The sequence below is a fragment of the Lonchura striata genome, chromosome 5, assembly GCF_050655825.1.
Source record: "Lonchura striata isolate lonStrDom1 chromosome 5, ASM5065582v1, whole genome shotgun sequence".
NCBI lineage: Eukaryota > Metazoa > Chordata > Aves > Passeriformes > Estrildidae > Lonchura > Lonchura striata.
The window spans coordinates 21,509,614-21,536,848 of record NC_140707.1 but is presented as its reverse complement, the minus strand read 5'-3'; the positions used below and the strand labels follow the sequence as shown (position 1 = coordinate 21,536,848).

Here is a 27,235-nt window from a genome sequence, read left to right as displayed (position 1 = left end):
GACAAGGGCGGTATAGGGATGACCCCTGGAGATTAGCACCACACTCCCCACTTTTCCCATCACATCCTTATGCACACCTCAAATAACACTTCCATTTTATTAAAGTTGATCCAAAAACATACCAATAAATAAAAGAAATTCCCAACAGTTCCATAGCTGGAGGCGGCAGAGAGCAAGGGGGTGTCATGGCCACACACCCCCAACTCTGCTGCTCACCCACTGCCCACAAAAGGGACAGCAAGGGGACATGCCCTTTGGCACTCCACCTCCCCGAACCGGATCCTTATGGAAAAACAATGGGTAAAACCAGCACCGCAGGGTGGGATGGTGACGCTCCTGGGGATGTCACCTGGACTAGGGCTGGCAGTACAGGCGCTCCATGGTGGCCACGCTGACCTTCTGCTGGTAGTCCTCCATCCTGTCGTTCAGCTTCTCATAGAGCTGGGAGACACAGGAGTCATGAGGGATCCCACCCTGTCCCACCACCCCTCCCATCCCGGTGTTCGGGTACCCACCACGACGCTGTTCTCGCTGGCGCTGCTCTCCCGCAGCGCCTGCAGCAGCTGGTCAATGGCAGTGTAGGGAAGCCACATTGTGGGAGACACTGGGGACAGAGGGACCTGGAACAGACAGGAACCCTCATATCATGTCCCCAGGGAATATCCCGCCACATCCCAACAGCGGGTGAGCTCACCTCGATCCCAAAATACTGGTGACCTTTGCCCAGCACAGCATCCACGTACTCCAGGACCAAATCCACAGCCTCCTCCAGCAGATCGTAGCTCAGGTACAGGCGCAGCAGCTCAGCAGCATCCACTTCCTGCCAGAAAGAGGGAAACTCAGCCAGGGAATGTGACCAGGACTGGGACCACACTGACAGAACCTGCTCTGAGCCTTGGAACTGGGCACAGAGCATCTGGCAGGTGTCCATTGGAGCGAGGGTGATACGGCAGCTCTGGGACACCTGGAATTTTGGGGTTTTTGGGACGGCTGTCTCCCTGCTCTCACCTTGTAGCTGTTAATGAGCCAGTTGGGCAGAGGTATCCCGTGTGCCAGGAGCTTGTTGATGACGCAGCGATGGTACAGGCTGTTCTGGGATGGGTAACGCTCCAAGTAGGATGACAGCAGCCTCCAGGCTTCATCTGTGGCACTGCAAAGAAACAATTCCCCATGGAACACATGCCAGCAGTTCCTGCCCCATCTGTGAGTCCACGGTGTGCTCCAAGTGATGTCAGGACAGGGTGGAAGCCCAGCTCTCCCTATATCCCATGCCCAGAGTTCTGGCCTTAGGAGTTTTATGGCCAGACCCTCTGTGACCCTCTGGATTTGCACAGAGCTCCCGTCTTCAGATCCTCCTCCTCCTGAACTATGGAGATAAACCTACCTGGACTCCTTGGTGGTGACCAGGGCTGAGAGTTGGTTGGCTGCCAGCCAGTCCCAGGCCTTGGCCTGTGCCGCTTCCCCTCCCAGCTGGAGCTTGATGCACCTGCACGATCAAAAGCCATGGGAAGGTGGGTCCCTCCAGAGCCCAGACCTTCCCACCAGCATCAAAGCCCCCCCTTGCAGGACTATTTCCAAGGAACAACCCAGCTGGACTGGCAGGCAAAGAAGGCTCTTGGGCAAGCTCCACGCCCAAGCCCCTGCATCCCTCCAGCCCTGCGTTCCCCGAGGTGGGAAGGCACCTGGACATACTTGAAGGTCAGGCCCTCAAAGATGGGTGTCAAGGGCAGCTTGAAGGTTTGGCAGAGGGTGATGGCTGAGTCGAAGAGCCCAGCCCGGACCAGCAGAGACACCGTTTCCTCGGGTGTGGAGTTGCCTGAAGGGAAGGAAGAGCAGGTAAAGCCTCAATAACACCCCAGTGCTCACCAGGGCCTTGCCCAGCGTTACTCATTGAGAGATACAGCAGGAGGGGGCCAACAGCTTCCAACACCCTGCAGCAGGATTCCTCAATCCATGGCTGGAGGCTTTCCCAGCCTCCAGAACATCCCTTGAGCCCAACAGCTACCCCTGAAGGGACTGGACAGAGCAGTTGTGACCCACAGAGTTGTCCCTGAAGGAGCTGGAGAGGGACATGGGTAACAATACATGATAGGCAAATGCTGCTGCTGTTGAGAATCATGAATTGTTAAGGTTGGAAAAAGATCCCCAAGATCACTGAGGTCAGGGAGGGGACGGCCTCATCACAGGCTTGCATCCAAGCATACATATTCTGCCAGCACAGAAACTGTGGCACTCGGCTCCCTACGTCACTACTCTTCCCTCAAAGCAGCTGTTCCATCCTTTCCCTGCAATCCCGTGCTGGGAAGTCACCTCCTCCTGACATTTAGAGGGGAAAGATGTGGACATGTTGTGTAACTTGTACCAGAGATACTAAAACACTCCAGGTGGGAGAGCTACACCTTCCCACTTCCCAGAAAGGAACAACTGTCATGACTTTTTAACACTGTTCCATGAAGCAGGATTGTCCAGGAAAATGAATTACTCATCAATTAAACAGGCTGGACTTTATGATCTTGATCTTTCCAACCTTAATAATTCTATCCTTCCATGACTTCCAAAATGTCTTTTTTCTCACAACTCAGAAGCTCATCCCACCCCCACTACAAACCACTAGAGATTAGAAAAGCCATAAAAAAGACAGAAAACTTAAAATTGGCTCCCCTGATGTGTGTCTCAGACCCTGCTGAAATCAGTGGCTGGATTTCATGGTAGGGATGGGAATTTGCTGGTCCTTGGCAGCTTCTGGTTTGCCCCTGGGACAGGACAGAGTGGCTGAACCCCCCTCACCTGCCACAGCTGCTGCTGACACGTCGTGTTCCACCAGGGTGAGCCGGATCCGCGCCAACAGACACTCCCTCTCCAAATCCTCCAGCTCCAGGATCTCAATCTGGTGAGTGGCTAGAACAGATGGATACCGAGTTTTCAGTGCTTCAAAAAGGGCTCTTTGGGCTCTGTGCGGAATGTCATGGAATCACGGAATGGTTTGGGCTGGAAGGGACCTTAAAACTCATCCACTATCCCAGGTTGCTCCAAGCCCTGTCCAACCTGACCTTGGACATTGCCAGGGATGGGCAGCCACAGCTTCTCTGGGTGACCTGTGCCAGGGCCTTAGCACCCTCACAAGGAAGAATTTCTTCCCAACATTCCATCTAGTCCCACCCTCGGTCAGTGTGAAGCCATTCCCGCTCGTCCTGGCACTCCATCCCTTGTCCAAAGCCCCTCTCCAGCTCTCTTGGAGCCCATTTAGGCACTGAGGAGGCTCTGAGGTCTCCCCGGGGCCCTTGTAAAAGCATCTCCACACCCCTCTGCCATCCTAAGAGGATCTGTACCCCAAACAGCACCAAAGGAACAATCAGGATTTTGCTGACTCTTCCCTGCTCCCTTGACTGTGCTTATGTCCTTGATACCATCCTCCAGCTCCTCCTCCTCCAGATGTTAGATAATATTTGGGAACAGCTGCTGCTTTGCCTGCCAGGTACATGCCACAAAAAAAAAATCTTCAGAAAAAGCAGGTTTAAAAATACCTGACCTTAAATCTTCCTACTGGAACACTGAGGATAACCTGATCCCACATCCTGGGCTATGGCAGACAAAGGCAGAGCTTATTCCCAACAGGATTTCCAAAAGCACAAACAGCCTTGAAAAACTAGAAATTGCCTCAAAAAGCTGGTTTTGTTTTAAATTACGAGTTAATTCCACTGGGAAAAAAGTGCTGTCAAGGCATCAAGCTGTTAGGAGCTTGCACAGGAGCTCCTTGGGGAATAGCTGCTCCCTTGGGGAAATTGCTGTATTCCTTGGGGAACAGTGGCAGCGTGTTTGCAACTGGGAGACACTGGCAGACTTAATGACCTTAAAATCCACAAATTATTGATCTGGTGGAGGCAGGAGCTGCCCTGAACCATGTGTCAGTTCCCATGGGAGCTGCAGAGGGGCTGTGGAAACTCCAAAGGCATGGCAAGGACTGGGACTGGGCACTTACTGGGAACAGCCATGCACTCCCCATCGTGGGTCCTCTTCGGGGACGCTCCCGGGCGCTCATACTTGCAGAAAAAAACAGAAAGAGGTTTTATACCCACCTGGTGTCTGAAGGGTAAATCACAGATAGGATAAATCCCAACAAGAGTTCTCAATTTCAAGCCTTGTTTTGGACCAGGGAAGCTGTGCAGTCCCTTGGGAATTCAGGTTACTTTGTCCCCAGCTATCAAGAAGATCAGAATCAGGTGACCAGGCTGCAGCCACCACCTCCCTGAGTCCTGACTGGGATTTGAAACACAACCCCTGTTACACACTAACTCTCCTCTGGACTGGTATGCCAGCTGTTCACACCCCCCCAAAATATTTGCTGTCTTCAACACAAGGTGATGTACTCCCACATCCATCTACCAGCCCATTCCCAAAAGTTATCCTGCTTCCCACCCTGCCCTAAAAAGGAGGGAATAGCACAAGGGTAATGGATAGGGTCAATGAGGAGAGCAAGACAGTTGGTCACAAGCAGCAGATTAAGAAGTCCAGTGTCTCTGTTCCCATCAGAAAGGATTCTGGAAGCTCCTTTTCAGGAAGCTCAGCACTCTTACCACAGCTCCAGAGGCTGGCTGCACTATCCAGGCATATTCTGGGCGGATCAGCCGCAGGCAGTTAATGGCAGCCAGGAAACAATTCCCCTGTTTCTGGAGCCCTCGGAGTGTCCGCACCTCCCTGCCCAGCCGCATGCCGTACTCAAACATCACCGTTCCAGCTGGAAACAGGGAAAAGGGCATCAGCCAACAGCCTGGAAAGGCCACACACCTGGCAGGGGCAGGGAAAGGGTGTCCCAGGTGGGTGGGCAGGTACAAGGTGCCATCCCAAGCTTCACCTTTCCGGTAGTTGTGCCGGTACACGTGGAAGGCGTAGAGCAGCTCGTAGTAGTTGTGAGTCATCAGATCCACGGCCCGAGCATGGGACTCGATGATCCCAACGACCTGCAGCACACAGAGGCTCCAATGAGTCCATAATCCCTTTAAAAGGGAGGGTTGTGGCCCACCCCAAGCCGTGATTCCAGCACAGGATTACCTCATTGTGCAGGTTCACGTAAGGAAATTCCACCAGGTCCTGGAGCTGGGATCGCTCACAGAGAACCACCACTAGCTGGCGTAGGCAGTCCAGCTGCCTGCAGAGGGAAGCACAACCCTTTGGAGGAACAGAAATAAACCCAGGAGCAGGAACAAACCCGGGATTTAAGCCACAAACAACCACTTTGTGAGAAGCTCCTGCTTCCGGATGAGCTCTGCAGGTTTTTTCCTGGCTTAGAACCAATTTAAGCCTTCAAGTTTCTCCCATACTGGAAACAGAGATCCTCTGGAAAGGCCTCTCAGGAGGGCAGCCTCCCTCCCTCAGTTAAAAAACATTCATGTTCCTCCCCTCTTATTCCAACATTTTCCTCTGCTAGGATAAAGCTTTCTCTACTCACTTCACTTTCCAAACTGAAAACTCAAAACTGAATATTTTTAATAAACAAAGTCAACTAGGCTTCGGCAGCTTTTAAACAGAGAATACTACACATGATCCTTCAGTCTCTTCCCTGTTTTTCTTCCTCCCATTTTCCTCTTTTGAAAGGGTACCAATCCCATGTGTCCTTCAGATGAACAGCAAAAATGAACTCTACATTTTTAAACCCACCTCTACACATCAACTTAACACAGCAGTCATGCCCTCCCCTAAATTGTAATTTTCCTTTCAGTCTCATGGAAAAATGGGACCTCCACAACAAAGGCATAAGCCTGTCACCTACCTGCTTGGATCTGGGTTTTGTGTTAAGGCTACATAGGCTTCACTGTTGTGCCCCAAATCCAAATGATGTTTGAAGATGCAGGTCCTCAAAGTAGCCTGAAAACACCATAAATCAGCTATAAACCCAGCAAGAAATCCCTGTGGAAGAGGTTCCTGAAGAAACAGCTTGCTGAGAAAGAAGTGGCTGTACCTGGCTTCTCCAGTCATCTGCTGATTCCATGATGGCCAGGGTGGCCAGCTCGATGACCAGCTCTGGCAAACCCAGCATCTCCAACAAGCGAAGGACCTGGAAGGCAGGAAGGTTTTTTGTTGTTTTTATTTCAGGAGCTGTTTCTGCCCCTAAAGATATTTAAGGGATTAGACCTTAAAGGGGAATATTTGGGTAAATTGCAGGGATCTGGATGAAATACCTGCACAACAGGACCATAGCTTCTCTGGAGGATTCACCTCTGTACATGGGGGATTTTTGAAGCATTTCCGCACTAGTAATTAGTTTCTGGATCTTAAATCCAGGGAATCCCTCACCAAGAGCCCAGCTCCAGGCTTGAAGCCTGCCTGAACTACAGCATTATGCAGAAGAAAGATCATATCTCAATTTAAACATATTCATTTTAATTTGCCTCAGATCTTAGTAACCTTTGCCTTAGGCAGCATGTTACATCAAGCCTGGACGTGTCTGGCTTCTGCTTCCAGCATCTGGATCTCAAGCTGCCTTTTTCTGCTGGATAACAAAGCGTCCTTGGCTATTAGGAAACCAATAGGTGGAAAGTACCTAAATTTCACATATTCAGCTTGTCATTACCCCCGAAACAAAGAAAAGAAAGTACGCATTTCACATTCCAAAAGCTAAGTTTCCTGAGGCTCAAATCACTTCCCACAAAACCAAGGATTGAGCAGGAATTCCCTCTCCAGTGTGGAAGGACTTGGTGTCAGTTTACCTGCTCAGGACCATACCTTGTTGTAGTACTGCAGGCGTGGCGTGGAGACCACCTCACCCTCCTCAGGCTGGATCAGCCTGTCCAGGAACTCCTCTCTTCCCACCTCAGAGGCAGCTTGGCAGAAGCAATCCAAAGCCTGGAAGCAGACCTGGAATCAGCTCGTTGTCCCCTCAGGTTACTGACCCACCAGCTGTACAGGTGAGGGGACAACACAGACTGTCCTGAGCTTGTGAGATCTTCCCAAGAGCAGATCGCATGTGCCGCTCCAATCCCATTCATTCCCAATGGAGGCAGAGCTTGGGAAGGATGTTTCCTCTACACCTCCCCCTCCCAAGGGAAAAGGTCCCAGACCCCAGGAAGGAGATGAGGGAAGGCCTCACCTTGTGCCCTTCACCCATGACAAGGTAGCACCTGCCCATCATGAAGCAGCAGGAGCCCATGTTCACGTGGCACCATGGCTGCAGCAGTCGGATATATTCCTACAGGAGAGAAGGAATGGGAATTTGGATTCAGGTCAGTGCTCACTTGTGATCTGCAGGCAGCCAGGACCAGCAAGTTTTTGGTGGCTCCTTTAGCTACTGTGCTCAAATCCTGCTTCTCCAGCTCAAGGGCTGCCCTTTCCAGCCTCAAAGTCCCTTGGATGCACTGATCATGAAATCCTGGAATGATTTGAGTTGGAAGGGACCCCTTACACCCATCCAGACCCATGTCCCTGTCAAAGGCAGGGACACCTTCCACTAGACCAGGTTGCTCCAAGCCCTGTCCAACCTGGCCTTGGACTCTTCCAGGGATGAGGCAGCCACAGCTTCTTTGGGCAGCCTATGCCACAGCCTCAGCTCTCCTACAAGGAAGAATTTTTTCCAATACCCCATCTAGCCCTGCTCCCTCTCAGTATGAAGCAATTCTCTCCTATCCTGTCAGTCTAGGTCCCTGTCCAAAGCCCCTCTCCAGCTCTCTTGGAGCCTCTTTAGGCAGTGGAAGAGGCTCCCAGGACACCTTGGAGCCATTCTCTTCTCAGGCTGAACATTACCAGGTCTCTCAGCTCTCCAGAGCAGAGCTGCTCCAGGCCTGTAAGAGGGAGATATCTCCCACATGCTCCTGGGAAAAAAACTGCTCTGAACAGCTCCAGTGTCTGTATGAAGCACTTCAGAAGCAGCTCCCAACACAGCTCCAAAAATCAGACAGGATTCTTCCTACATCCTGTTGCAGGGAACTGCAGGAGAAATGTGGACAGAACATGAAGGGCAGAGCAAAGGCTGCACTACAATGGGCAAGGCAGGTGCTAGAAGGGGAATACCTGTGCAGGAGAGGGCCAGCAGCCAAGAAAGCACATGGATTACAGCATATGGGAGGGAGTGCCCATGGCAGTGAGGGCACAGACAAAGCGAGATGACCCAACCTGGGCCTGTGCCAGCACAGCATCCTCGTCATCCTTGGAGAAGCAGCCATGTCCTGCTAGCAGGGCCATGGGACTCAGCAGGAATTGGGAGGAGAAACCAGGACTTGGAAGTCAAGTCATTTCTACAGGTGGACAAACCACCAGCACCTCTTGCCTCACCTTTCCTGGCTGTGAGTCCTCTCAAAACCACGTGGCAATGTATCTGGAGCCAGGATTCACTCCCTGGATTAGCAGCTACAAGGGATAAATCCTGCTCCAGCTTGTCACACACAATGAGCAACACGGAGAGGTTTGGCCCATGTCCCAAGCCTCTGCTCTGTCACCAGATTGCCCCTCTGCCTGTCTGCTCCTTGTAAGGAGCCTCCTGTGCCCCCACAGTTTGGGTCACCATGCTCACAGCAAAGCTGCTGTTATCTCCCTGGGGTCAAGGCACTTAATCCAGGCTTCCGTGACCGACTGGGATCAGGGAGAGGAACAGAATGCAGTGGGGAGGAGGAGGAGCCGGGCTCTGCAAAGATAAAAGCCTGAAGGAGACACCAGTGAGGCGAAAGAAATGCGAGGAGATTCAAAGCCTGCACATATGCCAGGAGGGAGAAGATGCTGCTCCAATCTTGGCATTTCCTGCCTCAAAAGCTCTGAAGAATTGAAATTCTTCTCTCAATTCTTCTCAGCAGCAACACAAAAGGAAGCAATTCAGCCCCAGGTATGAGGGGCTGGGAGGATAAAAGATTCTGCTGAAAAACAGGTCGTCACTAACAGCCTGCCTGGCCCTGGTGCCTCCAGGAATGCCCAGATACGGATAAAGCTGCAGATCACGTGGAGCTGCAGACAAGGAATTGTGCAGGTCAGAACTCAAGCACAAGCAACTCACGCTGCCAAGAGCACAGGGAGAAAGGTGGAGGAACAGTGATCTGAAATACAGCAGTCTAAAACCCCTGGGAAATCAGGAGTTCACCATCTCTGCTACTGGGATGCCAGGAGCAGCCAGAGATAGAATGATGACAGGTGTTTCTCACACTTTTTTTTTTTACTAATAAGGACATTTAATAAATAGATGAGCCCTTTCTGGGCTGAAGAAATCCTTCTGAACCTAGGTCCCATGCACAATCATGGACAGAGGAGGTACAGGAAAGGCTGTGGGCACACCAGCAGCCAACAAGCTCTAGGATTGCTGGGTTATTTAAACAGGCTCAGCAAAGATGTTTCAGGAGCGTGGCATCACAGAGTCAGAAAAGCCCTGGGAGAATAAACTCCTCCATGGCAAGGGAATAGCATAAACCTGAGTATCTGGATGCTCTTGAAAACAGATGAAAGAGAAAATGCAGAAGATAATTCCCCCATGGGAGAGGAGTGGAATGAGAAGAGCTTTAAGCTCCTTTCCAACCCAAACTGTTCTGGGATTCCACAATCTTAAATCACTCCCCATCAAACACTCTGTAGCATCGTCTCAGCTCAGAGAACAGTGATTAGGGGTGGTGGTTTTAAACTAAAACAGGGGAGATTTACATTGAATATTGGGAAGAAATTCTTCCCTGTGAGGGTGGGACACCCTAGTACAGGTTACTCCAGAGAAGCTGTGGCTGTCCCATCCCTGGAAATGTCCAAGGCCAGTTTGAACAGGCTTGGAGCAACCTGGGGTAGTGGACAGTATCCCTGTCCATAGCAGGGGATGGAACTGAATGAGCTCTGAAGTCCCTTCCAACCCAAACCATTCCAGGACTTCATGACTAGGGGAAAGCAGAACTCCAGGATTTGGAAAGGTGATATTTTAGGGAGTTCCTAGCACTTGTGAGAGGGCTGGCGTGATGCACTCACCTGGAGCTGGGTGTACTGACAGCTCCCCATCAGGCACTCTGGGAAGAGGAAGCTGGGATTGCTGGGCCATCTGAGCAGAGGTTAAGGAACACAGGAGAATCCAGTCTGGAGAGCTTGGAGAACTAGTCTGGAAGCCAACATGCCTCTCATGCTCCTTTTGCGGGGGGAAAGGAGAGAAGATTAAGCTGCTCTTTATACAAATCATTATTCTGTAATAAGATTTATCCATATTAGAACAAAATCACCAGTACATCTAATCCCCCAGCTCCTGTTACCCTTCCAAATCCCCCAGCATCACACCCCACCAAATCAAGTAGGGAGAGCTCAGGGGCTTAAAGTCAACAACTCAAATCCTCTATTGTGCACCTAAACAGGATGAAATTTGTGAAATCTTAAAATACCCACAAATCCCATTAATGCAAACAACCTCACTCCTTCAGGAGGTGTGTCGTGGAAATTTAGGGGTGGAAAACTGATTTTGGAATGGCCGGAGGGTCAGTGGCAATGGATTCATAGCCAAGGATACAGGAGAGGAAGAAAATCAGCCACTATTGAGGTGATAAGGTGGGGCCAGTTCAAACTTGTCTCAGCCAAAGAGGTGTTTGGTTGCAGGAAGAGTCGGGATATGATGTGTTTTCTGGCCACTTCCTGAAAGAAGAGCTCCACGATTGTCTGAGGGCCGGATACTAAAAGTACAAATTAAAGGAGAGAGTCTGCAAAAGAGATCCCAGGTTTTCCAGCCTGTCCTTTGCTCATCAACCCAAACAGCACAGATTAAGTCAGGGCAAACCAAACGCATGTTCCACACTCCAACTTGTTGGTTTTGGATTTCTCCTGCTGTCTGGTTAAGTCAGAGGGAGCAGCAGGAGATCAAAGTGCCCTATCCTGCAGTGTTTATTAACCACAGCTCAATTAAAACACACAAAAAAAGGGCTCTGCTCCCTCTCCACTTGTTATTCCCAGCACAGCTGCAGCTTCCCAGCATGACAGGGCTGAAAGAGTGCTGAGCTGGCTGTTCTATTCCCTCCCTCCTCATTCCAGCACCCCAAAAATCCCCCCTTACTGACTGTTCCCAACGCCTCTCCCCGAGCTGCCACCTCCTTCCCTATTTTTCACATATTTCTCCCTAAAGAACAGTGGCCAAACAGGACTTTCCTCAAGAGCCAGCCAAGAAATAACCCACGACACCAGCAGACACAAAGGATGCTTTCAACTTCTCTGACATTTCCAGCTGCCTCCTGCACCCAGACTCTCCATCAGGGAGAGCTCGGGTTCTGAGGATCACCCATGTCAGAAAGTGGAGGAAGCTCTTTCCCAGCTCACACGTGGCACTGCTGCCTGTTTGTCCCAGATTTCCCCAGCTCCCTCTGAAGTAGCTCAGCCTCCAAGTGCTGACTAGTCACAGCAGGCTCTTACCTGCATGTTTCCTTCCCATCCCTGTTCACCTCCTCCCTCTGGAACCACTTCAAGGCCCACATTTCCCTAATTAAGCAGCCTTATATTCTCCCAATAAAACTAACCCAAAAGTTACATCTCTGCAGCAAAACTTTAGAAATATGAACCAAATATCAGCTGAAATGTTTTGGGGAGTTATTTCCATATTTTCAAACAGGTTTTGAGCAAGTACTTTTACATTTTCTTGCTTCTCTGAGCTGCTGCTCTTAGTTGCTGTAGGGTAAAAGCTGGAGAGCAGGACAGGTTGGATGGAGCAGGTTGCTCTGAACAACTCCAGCTAGTGGAAGGTGTCTCTGCCATGACGGGGGTGGAACTGGATGAGCTTTAAGGTCCTTCCAACCCAAGCCATTCCAGGATTCTGTGACAGACCTGGTCAGACCTTTATAGCCACTATAAAGTACATGAGGGGTAAGTTTGGCTGATGCTGCCAGGGTTAGAATGGCAAATTTTTGGCTCAGTGAGGCATTCCCATCCTTCTCAGGCTGAGAGTAAAATCAGAGTTCAGCACTCCAAGATCCTTTGTTGTTGTTTGGTTTTTTTTTGTGGACAGCCTGACAAACATCCCCACTTAAATCAGGGTCATTCAACCACACAGTCCATTAGCTCCCTGCATAAAGCACTTCCCTCAGGTGGCAGAGACAGGCTTAAATAACAGAAAGGGAGAGTTGATGATCCGTGGACACCTTACCCAGTTTGTGTGGTGTCAGGGCCGTGGTGTCTGCTAACTCCAACACAGAGAGATGCTGCAGATTAGATTCCCTAGGGAAGAAAGGAGCCATCAGTGAAGAGACAACAAAACGCCTCCCGCTTTAACTGTGTTCATTGTTCAACTCCTACGGAGCGCAGAACAGCGAGGCCTCACAGGGCAGATTTAGCACAAGGCAGAGTCAGCTCAGAACATGGAAGGGAAAAAAACCCTCCCCAGTGCTCCTGGAGTGATACTCCCACAGCAACCGCCTGCTTTCCACACCAGGAAGGGCATTTCAGGTGGATGAAGGAGGACTCAAAGCCAGGTCAGGTAGAGACTTACAGCGTGTCCACAGGGACGTCGGAGGCCAGGCACTGGCTCGCCCACCGGATCAGGAAGTAGGACAGCAGCAGGGGAGAGGTGCGGTGCAGCAAGTCCTGCTGGGACTGGAAGAGCTGTCCCCCTCCCAAAACCATCTGCAAGGAAAGCCCAGAGCTTGGCACAATGGCAGGACAAGGGCAACCAGAGAGGTTTGTGTCGGGCCCAGCTTGTCACTTCTGCAAACAGTAAGGTGCTTAACAGCCTGGCAGGAACTCATCCCTCCCAGGGAGCCAGCAGGACTCTTGTCCCACATCTGGAAATGTTCAAGGCCAGATTGGAAAGTGCTTGGAGAAACCTAGCCTGGTGGCAAATGCCCCTGACATGGGCAGGGGCTTGGAATTAAACAGTCTTTAAGACACCACAGCCCTTCCAACTGAAAGCATTCCAGGATTGACTGAAATCATGGCTTTGCTGCAGAGATCACCTCAGGGTCTCCATAAGCTCCAGCAAAGAGCACGAGTCACAGGAGATGAAACAATCTGAGCTTCTGAAGGACACAGGTACATCAAGGTGGGAAAGCAGCAGGTCACATGACTCACAATCTGGGAAAGCCCAGCTCCAGAGGGCACCTTGCAATGCACCTTAAATACTACCAGAATAACCTTATCCAGGAAAAAGGGATTTATTTACAACCAGGAAACTCCTGACTATTTTTAAGCAAATAATATTGGTTTAAACAAGGCAGTCCTTGTGTGGGGACTTGTTCCGCATCGCTGTGATCAGTCAAAGCAGCAGCACCATGTCTCACGTGGCCTCAGGCCTGATGGGACAGACCCAGACCAGTCCATCCCACCACTCCAAACACAGCTACCATCGTGGGGGCTGTTTGCTCTGGCTGGAGCAACTTCCAAGGGGCTGAAACTGCAGCCTTGGAGTGCACTGCCAGAGAATGGTGCTGCCATCGCTGCTGGGAGAGGGACAGGGGATAGCTGGAAGAGCTGCACGTGTGCTGAGTCACACAGGAGGCTGGAATCCATGCCCTCCTCCCACAAATACAGCTTCACTTCCTGCTTCCTGGATGTTCATCGAGGAATAAAGGGAATTAGGCTGCTTTGCTTAGGAAGACAAAAGCAGCTGGAGGAGAGCAAGACCTGCCCAAGCCTCGGGCTATTCCAACAGCCTTGTGGGAAGAGACAGAGCTCCACCCTGCACCACCAGCAGAACCCCACAGGATTCCCAGGTCCGAGGAGCTGCACTCACGGGATCTCCGAGGCGCAGCAGGAGCTGCTGGAGGATGAGCAGGTCCCGGCAGAGGAGGAAGCGGACGGTGCAGATCTTGGCCACCCCCCCGCACACCACGTGCGCCGCGGTGCTGCTGCCAAACAGCTGGGACAGGCTCATGCGCAGCGCCAGGTGAGGAGCTGAGGGGAAAACCACCCAGGTGAGCCAGGAGCCACACAGGCAGGAAGCATTCCCAGGATAAGGACACTTCCTAGCGTTTCCCAGAAGCTGGCAAAGAGCTTTCACCTCTTTCCATGTCAGCGTCTGTCTCGTAGTCCATCTCTCGGATGAGCAATCCAATGGCATGGATGGGGTTCCTGATCTCCTGCAGTTTGCTGTGAATATCCTCCATCACATTTTCTCTGCAAAATCAAAAATATCCTCATCGTCACGAACGGCAACCTGAGGTTCCAACTGAAGAGGGCTCCCTTACACTCCCTTCCAGTGAGGATCAGTATCTGATCAGCCTGGACATTCATAACTGGAATCCTTGGCTAGCTTGTGAGTTTTATTGCAACGCCTGCAGGGACCAGTCTATTTATTCCACTCCCTCAGGCTACCAGGAAATAACAGCCAGATAGTTGGCATTCCACAAGGAAACAATTTCGGTTAGCACAGGAACCACACAGGATCACAGAGTCTGACCAAGGCTCTGACCTCTCCCTACTGTCTCCAGGTACTTCTTTTTACACCTTACAGGAATTTGTGCCTCTTCTGCTCTCTAGGTTGTGGATGGGAGACCCTGCTAACAACACCAAACCATGGTCCCCATCCCTGGAAAAGCTTCCTTCAGCACAGGGCAGAGAGCCCACACAACTCGAATGCCCTTGGATGTCAAGCAGAGACAGCTCTGGAAAATCCCAGCTCAGCCACTCTGAGAAGCTTCTGGAAAACACATCTCCTTACGTGTCATTAGCTATCAAGTCCTCCAGGATCTGCTCTGCAGCCTTTTCTGGAGGCTGGAGGCGGGAGCAAGCCATTTCCATGATGAATGCCATTTCCATAGAAATTGATTCTCCAATCAGGCGAAGGCACTGGACAAGACAGACAACATCACGAGACATCTCCAAATCTGCAATGAAAGAATCTAACTGTGTATTTTCCAAGAGATTTCCAAGGGAAGGTGGGAAGACCATGCAAAAGCCAGTTAGTTCAGCTCCTATCGCCAGTAACAGCAGATTGGTCCCAGTTAGTTCCCTGTGCCAAACCTTCCCCAATAACAAGGAGGCTGAATTAAAGCTCAGGAGCTGACAAGGGAAAGATCTGGGATTTATTGTCCAGAAAATAAAAACTGATGCAACAATAAAAAAATTAAATTCTTGCCAAGGGATCTTTTCCAGCCACAGGTTGAAAGAAAACAAGTAGTACAAACAAATACATCCTGAAGAAAATGGTTCAGCTCGGCTCTGCAATCCTTTATGAGTCAGATTTTAAATTAAATCCCATTTTTTGAGACCGTGACTGTTTAAAACAGTCAGGGAAGGAACTGCTGGGGCTCCCAAATCCAGCCCAGGCCTCCAGCTTTCCTTCCCTCTGCTCCACAAAAAGCTCAACCAAACAGATGACGATCCTGATTTATAAAAATATATAAAAATCACTCAAGCATGAAAGTGGAGCTTAGGTAACATTTTCCATTGCCTTTTTCTTAGTGAAATGGCATTCCAGGGCCAGCAAAACACAGAGGGCACTGTGGTGACAATATTAATGACATGTTTTCCATACTCTGGCATTCACTTCCTGGAGACAAGGAACAGCACAGCCCCTTCTCCACAGCTGATGTGAAAACATCTCATAAATCCTGGAACAGTTTGGGTTGCAATGGACCCTAAAGCCCATCCAGTCCCACCCTCTGCCATGGGCAGGGACACCTTCCACTATTCCAGACTGCTCCAAACCCTGTCCAACCTGTCACTGGACACTTCTAAGGATGGGGCAGCCACAGCTTCTCTGGGCACCTGTGCCAGGGCACCCCCACCCTCACAGGGAAGAATTTCACCCAACCCAACAATTCCATGATGCTATTGGCAGCCTTGACACTATTTTCTAATTGCTGGTGTGAGCATGATGGCAAATTTCACAAAAAAAGTACCCCTGCAAAACCAAAATAAAGCTGTCTCCATGCAACTATGGATCAGGAGCTCTTCAAGGGTGTCTATGGAAGCTCCCACATCTCTGACAGGAGGGAAGAAACTCCATGTATTCTCACCTTCAAAGATGGCAGCATCATCCTCGGTCAGGAGGTGCTCGTTGGAGAGGAGATAGAGATGATCGACCAAAGAGCAGGGCACAAGGAAGGACATGGAGCCCTGAAAGGTGAGGAGAAAGTCCTTGAGCTTCCCAAATCCTCTGGAGAAACTTGTTCAGGGAATCTCATCACCACCCAGCCTCACCTTCTTTAGCAGGCACACCATGCTGGTGTAAGGGTTCAGGTGCAAGGCCAGGGGCCGGGAAAGAGCTTCCTGGTACTGCAGGCAGCAGGCATAGAACTTGGACCAGAATTCCACCTGCAACTGCCAAAATTCCTCTGGGGAACACTCATATTCTGTCACACTGCCCTGGAACTGGGGAGGGCAAAACAAGGGAATCAGGAACAGCCAAGTGAAATAAAAAATAGGATAAAACAAGGGAAATCAGACCCAAAAAGAACATAGAGATCTCTCAGGTAGATCTCCTAACAATTGCTATTTGGATTATTTGGAAGATAATCCCTCTATTTTGGATTCTCTTCCAAAATGATGAGCAACCGCTCTGCATGGTGGTGGTCTGGGCACCGTGTTATGGGTGATCAAAATGCATGCAGGGAGCAGAGAAAGAACAGCCAGGATTCCAAAATCCCAAGAGGGAAAGAAAACCCCAGGCAGGAAGGATGAAGACTTCTACTTTTTAAAAAGTTACATCATTCCCTTTGGAGAAATAAAGGATAAATCAAGGTGCAGGGTCACCTGGCACCTAAAATATCATGACACCACGTACCACACAATATCCTGGAAGGAAAGTCCACTCACCTCATTTTCCACAGCTAAGGTGACCTCTTTCCTTAACTCATCCCATGTCAGATCCATGTGCATCTCAGTTCCTTGAGAAAAGATCTGCAAAACAGCACAAGAAACTTGGATTTTAAGGCAAAATAAAAGTCTCACCAAAGGTTCACGCAGCACTGAGGTAAAGCAGGACAAGAGTGTCAGCCAGCACTTTGTGGGATGAAGTGTTAAAAGAAAGGTCTGGATGCTAAATTTGGGATACATGGATGTGTGGCAGTGTGCAACCACCATACCTCAAGGGATTTAAAATCCATGTGATGTGGCACTTGGGGACATGGGTTAGTGGTGGTCTTGGCAGCGCTGGAGGGAACCGTCAGATTCCACCATCTCAGAGAGCTTTTCTGACCTTAATAATTCCATGATTCCACGACATATCCTGACAAACAGCACCACAGGGTGCTGAGTCCCCATTCTCCTGGCTACATCAGCAGGAATGAAAAACAAGCTCAGCAATTTGCTGTGCTATCCAAGGGGGAAAGAAACCAATTATCTGGATTCCAGGTTCTGTCTCCAGCTGTGGGCATACAGCAGCTGCAGCACAGCCCAGCAGCCATCAGCTCGCTCCAGGGACTCCCCATAAAAACATGCCTGGCAAAAGCTCCAAGCAATCCTGCTGCCTCACATCTAAAGGGCCAGGAAGAGGATGAACAGAGAGCATCCCAAATTCTCCTTCACTTACCTGCAAAGCCTTCTGGATAGCTGCATTAGTGAACCGACCCGGCATGAAGAGATATTCCAAGTAGATTTCCTGCATAAAGATTGTAAGTTCAGGAAGCTCAAGGATAAGGAGAACATTTAAACTGCTGTTTTTTAGTCTGTCCTCCCATTACCAACATCATCCCCTGGATCTGTGTTTCTGTCTACACCCTGCTCCAACTTGCCATCAAAAACGGCTTCCTGCACACAGCTGATTTTGTTTATTCTTTGCTTATTTTCTCTCCTGAGTGACCTCATTAATTTTTGGTGCTGCTCTACAGTGCTCACCCTGGGGTCCTGATCCTGCCGGACTGTCACCTCCTCCTCAGGGAGCGGCTGCACAAACACCTGGTTCCACTGGCCGGCAACATTCCTGGAAGGAAACAATTCTGGAATCAACTTGGCATTCACCTGAACTAAACCTGTAGCTTTCATCAGCAAAAACAGCCCTCTGGATGTGGAAAAGGAGGCTTGTGTGACAAGGGACAGATTTTGGCAGGAGAGGTTAACAGCTGTAGCATTCCTAGCTATACACTGATGGAACAGGTTGGAATCCTTCATTTAAATCAACATTCTCCCCATCCCAAAAGCTCACTTGCAATTCCCAGACTGACCAGTGGCGGCTGCTTCTAAAATTTGGACACTCACAGCATTTTTCATCCATTGTTCAACTCCCTGGCTCTGCAACAAGCCACCTTCTCAGCTTTAGATTCAGGGATGATCCTTTCCCATCACCATCTCCCCAAAACATGTTTTTTCCTGGAAGGGACCACCTGGTTATTTTGAAGGAGCTGTGGGGAAGCACAACACTCCCTCTGCCACACTCAAACTCCACTTTCAGCAACCTTGCTGCTTGGATTTTTACATTTTCCATGTTCTAGCAGGCTGAGTATAAATTTCTAGGTTGAGGAGCTCTGTAAAGGTTTTCCTGCAGTTATCCCAGTGATCTATGCCCAAAACTCACTGCTCAAAGTTGATGTATTTCACAATAGTTTGATTCTCCTCGTTGTGCCAGAGCGCCCAAATCTCAGCTGAGGTTAAGGCAAAGTCAACCAGAGTCTCCTAGGAAAGAGGGAAAGAGCCAATTTCCTTTCTTATCCCCCAAATTAGAGTACAGCAGAGAAAGGTGGGAACTTAACAACAGCAAAACATTCCCCTGTGGAATTTAACAGGCTTTGGGAATTGTTGAGCCCAGAAAAGAGAAGGCCGGGGGGTGAACTAATTGCCCCTTCCAGTACCTGAAGGAAGCCTACAATAAAGATGAACAGGGGTTTTGGACAAGGGCTTGGAGTGACAGGACAAGGGGGAATGAGTCCAAACTAAGAAAGAGGAGATTCAGATGGAATATTGGGAAGCAGTTTTTCCCTGTGAGGGTATTGAGGCTGCCCAGAGAAGCTGTGGCTGCCCCATTCCTGAAAGCGTCCAAGGCCAGGGTGGACAGGCCTTGGAGCAACCTGGTCTAGTGGAAGGTGTCTCTGCCCACAGCAGGAGGTTGGAACAACAAGATGAGCTTTAAGGGGTTTCCTCCCAACCCAACCATCCGGTAACTCTGATTTAAATCCCAAAGTCCAGGCCTCAGCTCTCACCTGCGAGGAGAACAGGGAGGAGATGTGGTCAAGGCTGTAGCGGTTGCTCTCAGTGCTCACCAGCTGGAAGACACAAAACTACAAACACACCTCATAAATCATTTCCTGAAAGACTAAACAAACACATCTCATGGAATATCATCACTCCAGTCATCTCCCTGCCTGGTGTTAGGAGCCACAGAACCTAGAGGACAAGAGGAGTGAGCTGAGCACACCACTGAACCCCCTGCACAGATATCCTGGCTTCACCCTTTTCCCTAAGGACACTCATCCCTGCCTGGACCCAAAAGACTCTCAAGTCTTTCCAAACACTAAACTTGAAAAACTGTAAGACCACCACACCCAGCGACCACAAGATGTGGGATAAGAAGGGAACTAAGGTGTGAAAGCCCCAATTCCTCAGCTACAGACCCAGCTCTGCATGTTCTTTCCAGAGCAGAGCACTCGTGGGACAGCAGGACTCAAGTTACACACTCTTGTTCTGTGTGGAAATTCCCTGGAGAAAGGGATAAGCTCTCCAACAGATGAGCCTGGTTTGTGCCGTCCTTTCCCTCCTGCTAAATATATCATTCTCCACGAAAAGTTCTCCCCAAGTTGCAGAAGCATCCACACACTCCCAGCAGCCTGGTGTAAACACACCACTAGCATTTCCATGCTTTTAGCTCCTTTTGGACCTTTCCTTTTCCCACGGCATATATACACTTTAGGAGCAGAAGGTAAACAAGTGAACCAGCCCTCATGGATCAGCTTAGTCACACAGGGAATTCCACTCCCAGAGCTCCGGCATATATATCCCCCAATGCTGTGAGGGGACAAATGTTTATTTAGAAACCACTGATCCCTCCAGAGGGTCACACATTAAACTTTTCCCTATTTCTTGCCTTCCAAACCCAAGTCCTAGGGGAATGACTGCTCTTCCCGCAGCCTGAAGAGCCCTGGCTCCATACCTGCCCTCGCTTGGGAGCGTGCATGTAGACTCCCAGGTACAGACCCAGGGACTGGGAGAAGGCCAGGCGCAGGCGGTGCCCGGTGCCGGCCGCCAGCCGCAGGTCCCTGCTGACCGGCATGAACTCCAGCAGATCCGCCACCATCAGGCACATCTGATCCTGCAATCAACAAAAGCATCAGGAGAGCAGCTTAGGAAATATTCTGGATTGATAAACTTCTTCTCTCCTTCCCCTTCCAGACAATATCTGCCCAGAACTGTCCTCAACAGATGTTAATTTAGGCTCCATACATTTACCTGAACCACTCCTTAGCTTCTCCCAGCTCACCTGGACCCCCTTCCCACAGGCTGCCACAGCCCAGGCATGTAAGAGAAAGCTTCCCCTCCCTCCCAGAGCACATTCCAGTGCCACTGAGCCGTGAAAGCACCGTGCTGCTCCATTAGCTCTGGCACTCAATATCTGGAGCAAGAGGCTTTTATTAACTTCCTATTGACAAAGACACTTTCATTACCACTGAAAGCAGGAGAAAATCCATTTGGGATGGCTCCTTGGGCTTCAAAGCACTCCTGCCTGCCTTCCCAAACACTCCAGTAGGTCTGGAAACAACCCTTATCACAGGAATGTGTATGTTGCAGTTGAGACAACCACACATACATTGTATGATGATACACAGAGTAACATCATACAACACCAGAAGGCTTCAACCCATCCAGAGTATCACCACACCTCACCAGAAGGCTTCAGGTCTCTGCCCATACACAGCAACATCCTATGACCTCAGAAGGCTGCAAGTGTCTGCTCATCTTGTCCTTCAGCCCAACCTTTAATAACCTCTCATTGCTCATGCACTGCACCAGTGTGCTCTCTGTTCCCTTTGGTGATTGGGCAGTAACACCTGGGCACTCCATGATCTTCAACATTGCCCACCTTTTCACAGCTGTACCCACTGGGGATGAGGCTCGGCCCCAGCCCCACTCCCAATTCCCACAAACTGTGTGCCTACAATTCCCCCTTTTTTATTCTTTTAAATAAATGCTATGTCTACTATTTCTCTACAGGGCCCTTGCAGAAGAAATAGTAAACATGATCCAAGTACCTCTTTTGTAAGTTCCACCAACTCTGGAATGCATCCCTGTACTGACCTTGATTCACTCTCTAAACTTAGATATCACTAAAATCTTTATACTTACATTTCTAGAATATTGACAGCATCAATAGCAATATACAAGAATAAGCCAAAGGCCAAACACCAGTTTATCAACAAAATCAACAGCTACACAATTACCCCAATAGCTATACAACTTTAACAATATCAATAATTATACAGCTATGTAATTCCAAGTTATAATCTTTTTACAATTGTTAATAAAATAACAGTGAGATCAATATAGAGTGGATAAAATGCAAATACAACCCTCTGTCTGCATAAAATGTAAATACAAAAACAAAAATAGTATTTACAAAATATAAATGCATTTACAAAACTAGCTCTAATGTGGATAATATGCAAAGACAACCATCCAGTAATATAAACAAGAACAAATTCCAAGACAGAACATTGGCTAAGCTACAAACAAAGCACAGAAAAATGGGAAACACCGGGAGAAGTTGAGCTCAAGTCACCAGTTTGGTTAAGGGCTCTGTCATTTCCACAGCTGGGCTCCTTCATGCTATTCCCATTTACTCAAACAGGGACAATTATTCACACATAGGCTATGGAATCACTCCATCCAGGCACTGTGCTCTGAATTTCTCCCTCTGGGAAACCTGCTGGTACCAGCACTTGCACTCAAAGACAGCAGGGTCCCCTGAGAGATAGTAAGGGCTCGACTGGCTGGATGACTGCAACTGAATAGTGTTCTTTTCCAGTGTTCCTATCCAGGGAGCAGCTCCTTCCCAGTGTGCACTGTGGGTAATTCAATGGCCCCTCCACACACTGTACTCTGAAGTTGGGACTTGGGTCTTCCAAATATCCTGGTTTACATATAGTCACCCGACGTGGAGTACAGGTTGGTTTATTCAACCCATTTCAGCTCAATATTGTTTCTGCCCATACCTTCTTCTGATGCCACACAGGATACCAGGCAAACTGGGGGCCTGTCCACTGCCCATTTAGACAGATGATTGTTGAAGATCCTTTCAAGATATAGAAATTTGGGCATTTGTATTCCACAGTCTCACCTTGTTGATACTCTTGCAAGAAGAATACTCTCCACTTTGAATAGTTCGAGGTGTGCCACATCTCCCAGCTTGTCCTCTGCACATTGGCAGCTCTGTCCAGGTCCCATACTCTTTCCCTAACTTCTTTCCAAACACTAAATGCAATACTTGCACCAGTCTTAAAATCTTATGACTTTGCCCATGGTAAAACACTACAAAGAGGATTGTCAGTAGTCTTAATGGTTTCTCTTTTCCACAAAGCTTTCCATGTAGATAAAACACTCTGTTCTTCACTTGATAAGTTACTTCCCGTTATGTTCCCAGTCGCTCACCTGTATCCCAGGTGTCAAAATCACCCTGGTCTGGACCAGGCAGCTTCTCCCACTGCTTTCAACACTAGGCTGGGCTCTGTCTCCAGCTGTACCTCACCCTACAGCCCAATCCAAAGTCACATCAAGGTCACCATATGTCACAACATACGCCACAGCAGCAGCTATAGTTGAAAGGGCCACGATACACAGAGTATCGCCATACAGTATCAGAAGGCTTCAATCCATCCAGAGTATCACCACACCTCACCAGAAGGCTTCAGGTCTCTGCCCATACACAGCAACATCGTATCACCTCAGAAGGCTGCAAGTGTCTGCTCATCTTGTCCTTCAGCACAACATTTAATAACCTCTCATTGCTCATGCACTGCACCAGTGTGCCCTCTGTTCCCTTTGGTGGTTGCTCAGTGCCCTGGGCACTCCCTGGCTCATTGCTGTCAGTGCTGCTCACAGCTGTGCCCACTGGGGATGAGGCTCGGCCACAGCCCCACTCCCAATTCCCACACAAAACTGTGTGCCTACAGGAATGAGGCTGGGCTGGAAACCCCTTGCTTCACAGACGCTGCTACAAACACACAACATGACAGCTCTCACATATTGTCCCAAATCCCAGTGTGGAGAAGCCACAGCCACAATTTAATGGGAGACAGATCCATGCCAACGTGTGATTCCTTGGGCTTCATTTTACTCCCCCAAACCCAGGCTTGCTCACCTTGTAGGACCACATCCGGAGCTTATGGTCCTGGCAGAGGGCGAAGAGGAAGGCATCGTGATCCAGGCAGTGCACGGAGAGGCTGACGGGCACATCTGAGGGGCCACCATCACCTCTGGAAAACCAGAGGTTACATCAACACCTCCAAAGAAAATTCTCCATCCCTGGAAGCATCCAAACTCAGCCTGGACACTGGTCTAGTGGAAGGTGTCCCTGCCCTAGGTAGGGGGTGGGACTGGATGAGCTTTATTTAAGGTCCCTTCCAACACAAACTGTTACAGGATTTCATAATTCTAAAATCATGGCAGGTGCACAGATCCAAGGCAGTGGGGTTCCACCACTGTGCTTAAATCCAAATAAACTGGTAGGTGAGATTAGGAGAAGGGAACGTTTCAGCATCCCCAGAGCAGAAGATCCCACCACACCAGTGACATCCAGCTCTTCACTTGCTTTAGTGGAACTGAAGCACATTCCCACTTCCCCATCCCCAGGTACTTCCAAAACACAGGTGAATGATCTAGAGGGAAAAAAGGATCCAAGCAGCCCCTGGCATGGATCCTGCCAGCCCCTGACAAGGATGCAAGAAGACATGAGCAAGGATCCTGACAGCCTAATGCCTTAACTTTCCTTTTTTCCAGATTCTGTACTGCAATAGTATGTAACTCTGAACTTCATATGAAGTGTTAGCAAGTTCTTTTCACAGTTTAGTTAGACAAAACCATATTTTTCCAGCCCAAGAACCAAGGACACCATTGCAGCTTCAGGCCCCAAAAGTAAACAATAAACAGTAAATAAGTAAACCTGAAACAGCAGCAAATTGAGGAGAGCAATGTGGCAGGATGGATCCTGCCAGGATCCTGCCAGCCCCTGGGCAACACACCCACAATGGTCAAAGTCACTCAGGGCATCAAGGGACTCACTCCCACTTCCAAGAAAAAGGCTCTAGGATTCAGCTGTGCACTCTAAACCACTCTAACAAGCCCATCCCACCATGGAGCATCCATGTGATCCCCACATAACCTCTGCTGGTCAGGAACGCGCCTGGCTCCTCAGCACCAGGGCAGAGTAATCCCTAATCCATGCTGGCTGCGAGCCACATCCTGGGCAAATCCCTGGAGGCCAATTACTAGAGAAACATATTCATAGACACATGGAACAGCAGGACCCTGCTAATCCAGCATTCCACCCCCAACTTCCGTACACTGATAGCTCCTGTGACCCCGTTAATTTTTTCGGGTGGAGTATTTATAGGTGCATGTGTGACTCAAGCTAAAAATTCCAGGTGAGGGGATCCAAAAGCCAAAATTAGCTCTGTTTATCTCTCTCCAGGCACTCACCTGATGGCAGTTGGCATCCAGCCTGTGAGGAAACGCTGCACCACCGAGCTCTGCTTCAACTCCACGACAGAAACACTCCCTTCAAAAAACAAAAGGAAAATCAAAAAGTGAAGATTAAATGAAATTCCAAGATGGGAGAGGGGGTGTAGTGCCCAATCCTTACCAGGAGCATCAGGAGGAGGCAGCTTAAGGACAAAGATCCCTCCTGAGGCGGAGGGAAGGGCGAAGAGAGCCTCTCCCTCGCTGCTCAGCCAGGCTGCAGAGGCCACGGAGTTGGGAGCCAGCCCCGGCACGCTGGGAATCACGTAGTAATTGGAGGGATCCCTGATGTGGATTTTGCTGATATCTGTAAACACAGACTGAACTTGGCTCTCCGTTATCAGCTCCTGTGGGGAAACAGGAGAAAACAGCCTCAAGTTGTGCCTGGGGAGATTTAGGTTAGATATCAGGGAAAATTCCTTCATGGAAGGGATTATCAGGCACTGGAACAGGCTCCAGTAGTGGAGTTCACATCCTGTGTGGATGTGCTGCTTGGGGACATGGGTGGCCTTGGCAGTGCTGGACTCCATGATCCTAGAGGATTCCATAAAACATCAAATCCTGAGCACATATATCTAAGGCACAGGGAAAAAAAAACATCAGACATCGATGGAATGGAAACTGTCTCCTTGATCAAAATGATTTTTCCAGTAAAAAATCTCTGGCATAGCTCAGAGAAAACCACTGGTCACAAATCCCAGGAAGAGCAGCTCTGCCACAGCACAGGGTCATCCCTTGGGATAGCTCTCCAGAGCTTTCTTAGAGAGAGAAGCTCTCCAAGAGAGGAGAGGATCCTGGTAAGAAGCAGGCACAAATGGAAAAGTCAGAAATGGGGAGAATCACAGAATCCTGCAATGGTTTCAGACAGAGAAAAACTTAAAAACCATCCAGTTCCAACCCACATCCATGGGAAGATGGTAAATGTGATATAAACCCTACCTAGGATCCATGAAATACAGATTCCAATCCAGACAAAACCAGCCTGCAGCTCCAGAGTCACCACATGACGCAGGCGGAACACCAAGACAGTTCTAAATTCCCCAAACCTCCACTTTTCCTCTTGTTCCCGCTGTATTTTGGGTCACCCACCCCCTGCCCAGCCCTCCCCGTGGAGTCGGGGTCGCCTGCGCCGGCCCCGGCGGCGTTCCCGGCACTCACGCTGCGGTAGAGGCGGGCGGGGTGCGGGAGCAGCAGCCGGTGCACCGTCTGCGCCGTGAGCAGCAGCACCACCAGGTGACTCTGCACCTCGCACAGGTGGATCCCGCCCGGCAGGAACGGGCAGCCCTGGATCCGCAGCCGCACAGCGTTGTTCAGCAGGTTCACGTCCAGGGACTCCTCCACCAGCTCCACCGTGTCCCCCGACGTGCTCCTGCGGAAACAGAGGGGCAGAGCTGAGCATGGGGAGGGTCCGAGAGGGGAGAGAAAGGCAGAGACGAGGATGAGGAGGGTCTGAGGGACAGGAGGGTCTCACAAGGGTGAGAAGGGAGAGGTGTGGATGAGGAGGGTCTGAGCGAGGCAAGGCGGACGGGGGCGTGCACTCACCATCGCACCCAGCGATTCCTGGTGGCGGCCCCGAGCTGCGCGCTCTCCTGGTAGCAGAAGCCGCCGGCGCTGTCGCCGTAGCGCCCGGCGGGGAGCGGGGCGATGCCGGGGGGCACGAAGAGCAGCTCCTGCGGGGGTCGCGGCGGGGCCCGGCCGGCCGCGCTCAGCTCCAGGCAGCTCCGCGCCGCCAGAGCCGCCGCCATCTTGGGCCGCCGCCTTCCCGCCTCGGCCGCGCGGGGCACGACGGGAAGGGGAGGGAGCGGGCGCCCCCTGGCGGGCGGGAGGACGGGGGCAAGAGGGGCGGGGCGCCCCCTGGCGGGCGGGAGGACGGGGGCAAGAGGGAGAGGAAGGGGGGAGAGGGGAGGGCTGAGGCGGGACGGTGGGGAAAGGGTCTGGGGAGGGGAATCTGGCATGGAGATGTGGGAAGGGGACTCTGGGGAGAAGGCTACAGGGAGAGTGGATTTTGCGAGAAGGTAAAGGGGGATTTGGGGAAGGGGTTTGAGGAGGATCTATGAAATTTGGGGCAGGACACTGGGGAACAGGAGAGGAGGTCTGGTTTAGTGGGGGCATGTGTCCTCAGCAGCACCCACCCTGCCAGCTCCCGACACCCACCTGTGCCCACACCTCATCCCGGCAAAGCAGCCACAGCGCCTTCCCGGACATGTCCGGCACACCCAACCCAGCCACTGGCAGAGCCCATATTCCCATACTGGTGAGGGCAGTGGGGACCCCACCATCCCATGGATGCCACACATCCCCCCGCAATACCACACAGTGGCAGCGCCAGCGCTGGGCCTGGCCAGGCTCCCGCTCCGCTCGGAACAATCCAGCCTTTGAGCGGATCCAGTGCTGGCGCACGAGGCGCTGCCTGTAGAATGGGCCCATTCTGGTGGCAGGTGCCGTGAGGGGCTGGGGGCTCCAGCTGGCTCCCAGCTTTTCTAGGGGGGTCGAAGCCCCCCATGTTGGTGTGGAGAGCTGGCACACAGTTGGATTTGGGGGCTCAAGTGTCACGGTAGAGCCAGGGCCATGCACCAGTCATGGATGGGCTGAGGTGGGATGGAGGAGCGCTGGGAGCAGGCCCCACCCGCGGGCATCCATCCTGCCGTGGCACGGAGGGGTGCCCTGCATCCACCCCGTGGCTGGTGGCAATGGGTGTCTGTGTCCCTGTCTGCATCCCCTCGGG

The 27,235-nt window shown here is 50.6% G+C and overlaps 2 protein-coding genes across 3 annotated transcripts in view; both read right to left on the bottom strand.

Annotated features, from left to right (window-relative positions):
• LOC110467579 (DNA repair protein RAD51 homolog 1) overlaps nt 1-27,235 on the bottom strand; it is a 346,458-nt gene that overhangs the window by 230,590 nt on the left and 88,633 nt on the right. The window lies entirely within an intron of this gene.
• NUP160 (nucleoporin 160) lies at nt 79-26,279 on the bottom strand. 2 transcript variants are annotated; one of them, XM_077784298.2, is made up of 35 exons: nt 26,053-26,279; nt 25,669-25,879; nt 24,635-24,857; nt 24,472-24,550; nt 23,135-23,249; nt 19,934-20,092; nt 18,987-19,064; nt 18,365-18,462; nt 17,689-17,773; nt 17,384-17,452; nt 16,669-16,752; nt 16,054-16,224; nt 15,870-15,969; nt 14,570-14,750; nt 13,910-14,025; nt 13,643-13,803; nt 12,404-12,537; nt 12,062-12,132; nt 10,445-10,604; nt 9,919-9,988; nt 7,085-7,183; nt 6,721-6,840; nt 5,957-6,052; nt 5,768-5,862; nt 5,050-5,146; nt 4,853-4,958; nt 4,575-4,735; nt 3,980-4,040; nt 2,788-2,898; nt 1,693-1,816; nt 1,385-1,486; nt 1,009-1,150; nt 695-820; nt 516-620; nt 79-441 (listed from the first exon to the last, which is right to left on the bottom strand). In XM_077784298.2, exons 1-35 carry the CDS (start codon nt 26,253-26,255, stop codon nt 355-357), a joined length of 4,200 nt encoding a protein of 1,399 aa, XP_077640424.1. In that variant the 5' UTR covers nt 26,256-26,279; the 3' UTR covers nt 79-354. The 2 variants fall into 2 exon arrangements, with proteins under 2 accessions (XP_077640424.1, XP_021411732.1); XM_021556057.4 differs by having other exon boundaries at nt 14,570-14,735.

Excerpts from the sequence above, each read along its gene's own strand:
- NUP160 (XM_077784298.2), bottom strand. The coding sequence starts at position 26,255 with ATGGCGGCGGCTCTGGCGGCGCGGAGCTGCCTGGAGCTGAGCGCGGCC. Across the intron at positions 9,989-10,444 it reads GCTGATTTTCTTCCTCTCCT|ATGGCCCAGCAATCCCAGCT; the intron begins GTATCCTTGGCT and ends ACCTCTGCTCAG. Across the intron at positions 1,151-1,384 it reads GTCACCACCAAGGAGTCCAG|TGCCACAGATGAAGCCTGGA; the intron begins GTAGGTTTATCT and ends GTTTCTTTGCAG.